The sequence below is a fragment of the Myotis brandtii genome, unplaced genomic scaffold (assembly GCF_000412655.1).
Source record: "Myotis brandtii unplaced genomic scaffold, ASM41265v1 scaffold733, whole genome shotgun sequence".
Classification (NCBI taxonomy): domain Eukaryota; kingdom Metazoa; phylum Chordata; class Mammalia; order Chiroptera; family Vespertilionidae; genus Myotis; species Myotis brandtii.
Window position 1 is genome coordinate 1,542,230 of NW_005370908.1, and position 10,270 is coordinate 1,552,499.

Consider the following 10,270-nt stretch of genomic DNA (forward strand, 5'->3'; position numbering starts at 1 on the left):
CCACTTTACCTTCTTGAATGTGTGTCTTATTCATGCTGTCAGATTCTGCGAAACTGCTCCTCACTGTTTCCTGAATACATTCTTTTTTTTTTTTTTTAGGGTGACACAAAGTTTTCTTTAATTATTCTTTGGGGGGAAGGGATGCTACACTTCTACTCAATTAAGAAAAACATTTTTATCAGCACAGAAGTCTTTTTTTACTTTTTCCCACTTATCATGCCATGAATTCATAGGGAATGGGTTCCAGCAGCTCAGGCTCCTTTCCATTGGTCTCACAAAGCGTGCTTCTCTGGGTGGAGCAGGCTGACGCTTCCGTTGAACCCAAGTACCTTTCTCTTTGGTTTCCTTCTTTTTCTGATCATTTTCCTTCACACGTTTCAGGAAGCTATCTCGGCTCTTAGAGTGCTTAATATGCTCAATATGCACATTAACTCTCTTGGCAAGAATCTTGCCCTTAACTTGCTTGTTCACAATAATGCCCACTGCATGCTGGGTGACATTGTAGACTTCCAGTGTTGCCATGGTAACATTTGTGGGGCATTCCTTTTTGAACACTGCCCATTCCCTTGATGCCCACAATATCACCTTTCTTGTAGATTCGCATGTATGTGGCCAAAGGAACAACTCCATGTTTTCTAAAAGGCCTAGAGAACATATAACAGGTGCTCTCCTCTTTCCCTTTGTGTTAGTCATTTTGGCAAATTACTGGAAGATGGCGGTTCCAGCCGAAAGGCCTGAATACATTCTTCATGTCTCACCTTTGTACCTCTTCCCATTCTATTTGCTCAGAAGTCCCCCTCTCCTCCCTTTGAGGCAGGATAGTGAGAAGCCAGAAAAGTTCCTTGGCAGGTAGAATGGGTAAACTGAAACAGACAGCTGATTCAAACTGGCCGCATCCAGCATCCGGATTTTCCTGCCTCCTCCCTGGCATGACACTCCCTTAAGCATTAAGCCCTCAGGACAGAGAGTTTCTGATCAGCATCATATAATGTTAGGAACAAAGCCTCAGGTTTGTTGACCACAGGGACAGGCCTCAGTTGTGTTTCAGCTCCAGGCCCAGAAAAGCAGCAAAACCAGATGAAGAAATGTCATGGTTGGCATCAGGACCAGATGCAATGACCAATAACCCCTAACCTAGCATGGACCAATTAATAGAGGACAAGATCCTGACCCTATATGCTCATGTTGATGGATCAGCATATTAAAGGGCACACCTGGAAAGCTGATGAAGATTCTATTGAGATCCTCCCCCCAAGACTTCCCTTAAAATGCCTGCTTTAGAAAACAGATGAAGACACCTAAGACAAAGGACCCAGTGTGCGCTCTCAAGAGCACACACACACCTTCTTTCTTCAGGCATGTATATTTGCTTTCTCTCTCCAAAGCTCTAAGGGTTCCCATGAAGCTTGCAACCAGGAGAGCAGTGGGCAGCGGCAGCTCGGCCTGGGCTAGCCCAGTCGGTGAATCTGTGTCCAAAGGCCCTTCTTTTGCCTATGTAACTTGTTGCCCAGCTGGCTCACTTCTTCTGCCTCTGTGACTTTCCAAAAGGCCAAGGCAGCTCTCTGAGCAGCCAGCTCAGTTTTCTTGGAGTGTACTTTTGCTTTACATGCTAAATAAACTTCCACAATGCTAGAGTTCTTGGCTCTGAATTCTTTCTTTGCCAACTCAAGAACCGAGAGGCAACATTGCCAGTAACACTTTTATCTCAACTTACTGATAGCATACCCATCTTTCTAGTCTGCCTCAAATTCTTCCTCCAGCGAGATGCTGTTTCTTAATCACACCAACCAAATGGCACTCTACCTTCTTATCATATTATGAAGTTAAGTATAATTCTAATCTCTTATTGACTGCAAGTTCCTTGAGAGCAAAGACTGAGTTATTCTTCTTCCTCACAGTGTTAAGCCCTGGACATTTAAGACATGAGGTAACACATATCTGCTTAACTCAAGCTGTGATATAGTTCTTTTTCTTTCTTTTGGGAAATGAGGTGGTGTTGGAGCATGGAAGGCATTAGTGCTCAAGGCCTGGCTCAGTGATGGGACTGCTGCAGGAAGGCAGCTGCACTGTCAGTCTGAGGACACACAGTCGTCGTTGGGATCAGCTTCTGTCCCGAGTCATGTCCTATAGTAATAAAGGGTCACTGTGTCAGTGGATGGTCAGATGTGGCCCCAACACATGCAGACTCCCCAAAGGGCTTCTCTAACAAAAGGCTCCAAAGTCCAGAAAGCCTTGGGTGTGGGGGAGGAGGAGGTATTTTTATTTCTGAAGCCTCCTGGCCTCAATTTTCAGATGAGCCATGTAAATATGCAGTACGTTTGGAGCTTGTATTTTGCCTACTTTCCTCCAAAGGCATACATTTTGCTAGCCGTTCCTTGTAATTTAAAGAAATGCATTGAACAGAACCCAGCCTTTACCTGAAAGTCACAAAAGTCAGTCATGACCGAGAAAACGCCATTTGTTTAAATGCATGGTTACCTTGTATGAGATTTCAAAGTTTTCACCGCCCCAAATCTGGAGACCTGGATCATACAGACCCAGTTCAAAGAAGAACTCTCGTTCAATGGCAAATAATCCACCAGCCATGGCTGGGGACCTGAGAAAAAGAAACACTTGAATAACTATTAAGGATAAGCCCCTTCACCAATAGACAACAAGTCATTTTAGAATACAATCTAGATAATGCATAGAAGAGATAAAACTGATGGCCAAACATTAAGAAATTATAAAACCTTGCAAAAACGATCTGTTCATAATTCCTCAGTGAATTTACTGAAATTTCTAATTGAAATAGAATCATATAGTTCATTATAAATTAGAGCATTGCATCATTTCACCATTAGATGGAGCCTTGGTTCCTGTGTTAATTTAAAAATTAAGCCTTTAGATTTAGTAGAAGTAGCATTTTCTCTTTCACTCCTAAAAATACTGAGCCATACAGCCCTGGTTGGCTAACTGCTCCTGCAATGATTCATGAGTCATTATGGGATGAGCAAAACCATACACCATGGAAGTAGTCTGTCGTTTTTTAATTTTATAGCTCAGGGGCTTGCCAAATAAGGGTGTAATTCATCTTAGAACAGTCACAGTTCATTCAGAGTTTGCAAATACAGCGCAGAAGCGACACAGAAGAAATAGACATAGCCACTTACTGTGCCAGGGGGAGGCCTGCAGAAGGGCGATCGGTGCGGCCTCTTTAATTTGGTAATTTTTAGGGACAAGATAAAAACAATTGGGTAGCTTTATAGGGACAAGCCACTCACATCATTAGATGAGATATGGGACTAATTTATATCCTGTTGCCTGCATCCCCCACCCCGAATAATCATTTTTTTCCGAATAATTAATTATTAATGCATCATGATTCTTGAGATGCCTCTATTAAAGTACCTTTTTAAAAAATCACCACACCCAATATTCAATCTACCACTAATTCCTATTAATTCTATCTTGAAAACATATCTTGAATCTGTCTACTTCTTTCCAACTTCACTGTTCCCTTCCTGGACCAAGCCACCACTGCTTGGACTGTTGCAGTAACTTTGTCACTTGTGTCCTTTAGTGTCCTTTATTCTCTTCTGCCCCCGCCCAAGTCTAACCGCACCACAGGCAGAAGGGACTCAACATGGGTCCCACATGCCAGCTCTCTCCACTCTGAGGCTCTGCTAGGTTCTCCTTCCCTGCTCCGCTCATGCCTTCAGCTTGCCAAACTCTCTTCTGACTCAGGGCTTTCACCTGTGCTGTTCACTCTCCTGAAATGTTTCCCCTCCTCCTCCATAAGGTTAATCCCTCATCCTTCAGGTCTCAGCTCCAGTGACACTTTGTCAAGAGGCCGTTCCGGATCCTCCAGGCTGGATGAGGTTATCCTTTCCGTCAACTCTGTTCCAGAGTGATATATGTGGTTTTCTGTTTAACTTCTGTCTCACCCGCTATATAAGTGAAACAAGGGAACCTATCTTTTAAAAATTTATTCCCAGAAAATAGTGCCTGGCACATAGTAAGTACTCATTAAATATTTGTCGAGTGGATAAATAATGAATCAAGTGATTTTTTCAATGTTAAAGAAAAATCACATTGGATCAACATTATTCTGTCATACCCTTTCTTCTTAGAGTATGCTGCCTAACTCACTAAATATTAGCACTATTACATTTTTGGTTATATTTTCATGTCACATTTATTTAACTGTCATTTAAAATTATTATAACTCTGCCTTTTTTATCTTTTTTTTAAAAAATATATTTTATTGATTTTTTACAGAGAGGAAGGGAGAGAGATAGAGAGTTAGAAACATCGATGAGAGAGAAACATCGATCAGCTGCCTCCTGCACATCTCCTACTGGGGATGTGCCCGCAACCCAGGTACATGCCCCTGACCGGAATCAAACCTGGGACCCTTGAGTCCGCAGGCCGATGCTCTATCCTCTGAGCCAAACCAGTTTCAGCCCTTTTTGATCTTTAAATATATTCTCATTTATCTCAGCATATATTTGAAAATGCATCTTAACATAAAAACCAGTGAGTTCTTTCAAGGGGAAACCTCCCTTAAATTTTTCTAACCTACTTAAAGAAATTTTTTTTACTAGTCTATGGAATTGTCAGAAATAAAAACATAATCATTACCCCTTATTTTTTTTCTCCCAGGATTATATTAGTCAGGTAAGCAGGTAAACAGTAAGTTCCTGAATTATTCTAAAAAAGAACTTCAAAGGAAAATTGGGAAAATGTCAAATCAAGCTTAAAGTTCTATAATTTCCTTATGTTTGCCATTTCAGTATCTTGATATTGTGACATGCCCAAATCCCACCAGCATTTGCATGACAGTGGAAACATCTTTCCAAAACAGAGTTCTAACATTATCAGTAGTATAACAGGGAGAGAGAGATCAAAAGCAGAACCGTAAGATCAGAAAAATAAGATTAGGCACATTTAGAAGCCTACACTAACATTTGACTAAACATTTCATTTGGAGTCACTCTTTAGAAAGACAGTCAAATGTTGCAGTTAAAAGACCCTAAAAGCACAGAACAGCGTACATTATTCTATTATAAGAGTCACAGGAAGGACAAAGGCTGATTCTGGAATACAGTTTCCTTTTTATCAAGTGCTCTTCTGAGAAGGCAACAATAAAGGAGTGTATGCAACATTTGCCAGTCATGTATTTTGATTCATCAGATTTAACTGGTACAAAATTAGCATATAAAACAAAAGGAAGAAAAAAACAAAACACCTCAATCTCTTGCTATTGCTTTCATTGCTAACATTACATCCAAGGCATCAAAGCGGATATAAAACTTGGATTACAGGTAATTTATGCATTGTAAATTTACATAATGATTGTTCTTTTTTTGCTTGAATTTGGAACTAATGCCATATAACATTCCCCTTTCACCCCGTTCCCCCAAAATAAAAAGTGGCACCTGCATTTAGGGAAAAACCAATTATAAAGAAGTGAATGTGAATTTAAACCTGTGAAATAGTGCGAGAAAGAAGTCTTCAGAATCTAAGACAGCACCTACGGTTTTAATAACAAATGTTATAGCTTGGCATGAGGTTAATAGGTTAGCAGCAAATGGAGAAAAGAAACACATGTAAGTGATTTAGTGATTACCGATATGGTTCAGTTTTTGTCTTTCTGATTCTCTTCTCTTGAGGGGTCAGAGGCACCCGTTTCCAGAGCATACTCCAATCCCATGCTCCTCGGGCATACCCATCTTCGTCACCACCCCCTTGGGGTACAATTTCGTATGTGTTGCCATTTATGACATCTATAATCGGCACAGTGCAAATGGTTCTGTATTTTGTTGATGATAGCAGCAAAGATGAAATGGAAGGGTATGCATGGACCCACATATATATACATGAGTACATGGGGAAGGAAAAAAAAAAGGACTTAAATAAACATTCCACATAAGAAAATAAAGGAGTAATCTTTACCGATAAGGTTCAGTTTTATGTTTTCTTTTGGCCTTTTCCTTGTGGCTTAGAGGAATACGTTTCCATAGTAAACTCCAGTCCCAGGCCCCTCTGGCAAAACCATCTTCATCCCCACCTTGCTGTGGTTCAATGGAATAATCATTCCCATCTATGTAATCTATTAGAGGCACAGTACATGTAGTTCTGAAACATTTACAGAAAATGAAAAAGCATTTAAGAACCCAAAACTGACTAGTATAGCATGCCTCGCTAAATTATCTCTTTTTGTCACTGATTTGAGTTTTAGTTGTTGTGGGGGTTTTTTTGTTTTGTTTTGTTTTTTTTTGGGGGGGGGTCTGTTTGTTTATTTTTTTGCACTAGGGGACTTAAATATCTAATGGGAAGTAGAAGTAAATCAATGGCCTTTAAAAGTCAAAGAGCCCGTTTTCATAAGGAAAGGCTAAAGGAAAGAGGAGACTTATCCCTCAGCTCACAGACAAATGTCAGGGACAAAGAGCCATGTCTTTTAGCTGAAATAGTGTTGTCTCATTTTCACCTTGGTCCTACAGGCAACTTTTTCTTCGTAATTTTGTATTGCTTACAAGATTTTCCTGCCTGTTACTTTTCCTCCATAATCCTCCATTATAAAATAAGTGTGTGTGTGTGTGTGTGTGTGGGTGGGTGTGTGCATGTGTCTGTATAAAAGGATAATACTGCTACGTTTTTTTTTAGCAGTTCTCCCAACTCTTTGTTGCTTTCTATTTCTTTGGAAGCAGTTATGAAAACCTGTTTCTGTACTTTTTCTTGATCGTTTTTTCCTACTTCTTTTTATTGCAACAAACAGTTTTCATTGCAAAGAAAAGAAAAAGAGTACTCTATTGTATTCCTACCCTTTAAAAAAATGAGAAAAAAAGATCACTCAAAACCTAAAGAATTTAAGTGTGGCCTGAGAATTTGGAGTAAAAAAAATCCCTTGCATTTGACTTTAGGAAAATGCTAGTACTATATGACTAGGTGCAGAGTCAACTCTACAAAGATAATCTGTTCCCCTGCTTGTTTCATTGCTCATTTTATTAGAGAGGATTTAAAATGCACTTCCTAAAATGGAGATTACAGCGCCTTTTCAATGTTTAGAAACCAAGGAGAAGGGAAAAACGTTAGGGGCTTAAAATTTTGATATGGTGGAAGTGGACTTGAGAAGGGTGTGTTATTCCCTCTGGAATCACTCCTATGAGACGGTGGAGGGTCGCTGTGGGATCTGTGGCATTGCCACAAAATCCTGTGGAAAACCATTTCCTTACTGCCCTAGAGGACTGCTAGTTTCCACCTGGAGAGGTGAAAGTTGGTTCTTTCCTCACTTCTCCTGAGTCTCAGATTTCTTAATAAATGGTGCCGTGTAAGATGTCCCAGAGAGATCTCGGTTTGACAGTTGATTAGTTGTCTGATTTGGGACAAATTAATTAACTTCTCTAAGCCTCGGTATCCTCTTCAGTACAATGGAGCTAATAATACCTATTCTGCAGGGGTGCTGTGAGGATTAAACCAGACAGCTGGTTTAAAAATTGAAAAATCTCTATGTATTCTATATATATATAAGCCTAAGCAACCATTATAACCGGTTGACTGAACAACTGGTCAACTGGTCACTATGACGCACAAGGACCACCAGGGGGCAGATGCTCTATGCAGGAGCTGGCCCCTGGTGGTCAGTGCGCTCCCACAGCAGGAGTGCTACTCAGCCAGAAGCCGGGCTCATGGCTGGCGAGTGCAGCTGCAGTGGCGGGAGCCTCTCCCGCCTCAGCAGCAGCGCTACCGATAGGCACAGTGGGGCCTGGCCCTGGCTCGGGATCCTCCCCAGCCACCTGCCACTTGGCACTGCCACATCCCTCGGGGGATGTTGGATTTCGAGAGGGTGCAGGCCAGACTGAGGGACTTCACCCGTGCACGAATCCATGCACCGGACCTCTAGTTGTTTATAATAAGCCTTACATTACATCTTGTGATGATTCAATCCTCCAGAGGGCGTCCTTTGAAACATGCCATTCACCATAGGGCCATGTCTTATTTGCCTAGATTCCAAAATAGTCACAATTCTGGACTAAAGACAGGGAAGGCTTTTGGAACCAGGAGACGAATGCTGCCTCCTTTTGTTTCAGATATTTCTGTAAATTTGATGGGGATCACCACATTTCCATTGAATAGCTGCCCATTTCTAAACTTAAAGTTTCTATAGGATCCCAAAGCCTTGACACAAGTAAAACTGCTCCTTACTATCTTGAGTAATAATTAAAAAACCAATACGTATAATTTCAAGGCTTGTTCCTTCAAATCTTTAGAATTGTTACGGTGGTGTAGAGGGAGCAATCAATATTACTCTTAGAGAAAGCTTTTGGAGCTAGAGGCAGTCTCTCAACCACAGATGATTCTTGAATCAGACACCCTAGGCTTATCCCAAATGCCTGCATCTGAATCAGCCCAAACTATCAGTCTATCTCCACCCCGGGAAACAACTGGCTGAGTGATAGCACTCAGAACAGAACACTTCATGTGTTGACTGGAACTGAAATTTGATGAATGAGAATGTTATTTGTCCTAGGGTGAGGTTTACTTTTCAACCAGGAAAGCAAAAAAGCAAGGTGATGTTACCTGTCCTTAGAAATGGGGGCTACAAGTGGTGCATACCAGTTAACTGCCACCTCACAGTGGGCATCAAGGTATATCAAAACCTTAAAAAAAAAGAGGCAGGGTGAAGAACACTCATATGGCACATCATATATCACACACAATTTAAAGTTAGATACCAACATAAGTTAGCATTAGAGTCATTTTTAACATATAAGTTTATCTGTTTAGGCCAGCATTTCAATTTTTTTAAAAAGTACTTAAAATGAATATGATTGTTTAGTTACCAAATCCAAAATGATGACATTGTAAATATCAATAAGAAGAAATATTTCCTACCTGCCCAAGTTTAGCCTTCTGGGCACCAATACTTCGTGCTTGAATTAAACCTTCTCTTCTCTCATTTCGAAATACCTTTACTAGGCCATTCCACAGCTTAATATAGTCATCTAGTTTTTTTTTTAAGTGTTCTGTGAATAAAAAAATTCAATCATCATTATAAATTATATGTATGTATCTAAACCAATTAAACTATTATTTTTCTCAAGAAATAGAGACAGGCAAAGGTACTTTAAGCAGTCAATGATTTTACACAGACCAGATTAAATGTTTAATCTATAGGGAAATAAGGTGGAGGTATTATCTGAGTTAAATTTTGAGCTTAATACATGCTGGCCAGTGTGGCTCAGTTGGTTGACATCGTCCCATGTACCAGAAGGTCGCTAGTTCCCAGTCAGGGTATGTGCCGGGGTTGTAAGCTCAATCCCCAGTAGGGGGCGTGCAGGAGGCAGCCCATTGATGTGATTGATGTTTCTCCCTTTCCCTCCCTCCCTCTCTACAAATCAATAAAACATTTTAAAAAAATTAAAAAACATTTTTGAACTTAATATGCCTTCAGAGAACTGGTTAGCATGAGAAAGATCAAACATCTCTCTGAAAATAAAATGAATGATAACTATGCCAATTAAAATAAAAACTTAAAAAACGTTTTAAATTTAAAAACTCAAAACTGCACATGTTAATGTCATATTTAAAAGCTTTCAGGCATGATATTTTGTTTGCTTTTGGAAGAAGCAATAGTTCAGGATTTCTGAAGATACACTGCTTATAAATAGCATTGTATGACTTCTTTGGAATCCACAAAGGATGTAGGTAAACATTTGTTTCTGGGCCATCTTTCTCCAAGTATAATCCGTATCTAAGGTTGTAGTCTTGGTGTTATGAATATAGTTCCCATCAAGTTGGTAAAAAACAATCGAGAGTCCCATTTTCTCTGCATTTTAAGCACCAACAGGAGTATTTATATATGAATGTATGTATATTTACAAATAAGTATTTATACATTTATATAATATATACACATTTATATAATATACTAGAGGCCTGGTGCACAAAAATTTGTGCACTCGGGGTGCTTCCCTCAGCCCAGCCTGCCCCCTCTAACAGTCTGGAAGCCCTCACAGGATGTCCTACTGATGTCCCTGTGGGAAGCAGGCCTAAGCTGAAGTCTGGCCTCCCTCTGTGGAAGGCAACTGGCCGATCAGGTATATAGATACTTTCTGAAGGCAGCACAGACTCCTTCCTTATTTCTTTCCTCTGTGGTTGGAGAATAGGGGACTAAAAGGTGGAGACAGAACTGTGGCCGGGCCTGGGGCTCTTGTAGGCAGCAGAAAGAAGGAGAGGGCTGGAGAAAGTCTAGATACGGTTTTCTTCAATTGTCCTCCCTTCCTCC

General features: G+C 40.4%; 1 protein-coding gene and 1 pseudogene across 1 annotated transcript in view; both read right to left on the reverse strand.

Moving 5' to 3' along the window:
* GALNT7 (polypeptide N-acetylgalactosaminyltransferase 7) overlaps nt 1–10,270 on the reverse strand; it is a 137,472-nt gene that overhangs the window by 19,450 nt on the left and 107,752 nt on the right. Inside the window, exons 4-7 of the mRNA XM_005882692.2 lie at nt 8,878–9,008; nt 8,563–8,642; nt 5,612–5,794; nt 2,479–2,596 (exon numbers count right to left, since the gene is read on the reverse strand). Coding sequence (XP_005882754.1) covers nt 2,479–2,596; nt 5,612–5,794; nt 8,563–8,642; nt 8,878–9,008 — 512 coding nt within the window. The remainder of the gene's footprint in view (nt 1–2,478; nt 2,597–5,611; nt 5,795–8,562; nt 8,643–8,877; nt 9,009–10,270) is intronic.
* On the reverse strand, nt 109–708 carry LOC106724139 (annotated as a pseudogene).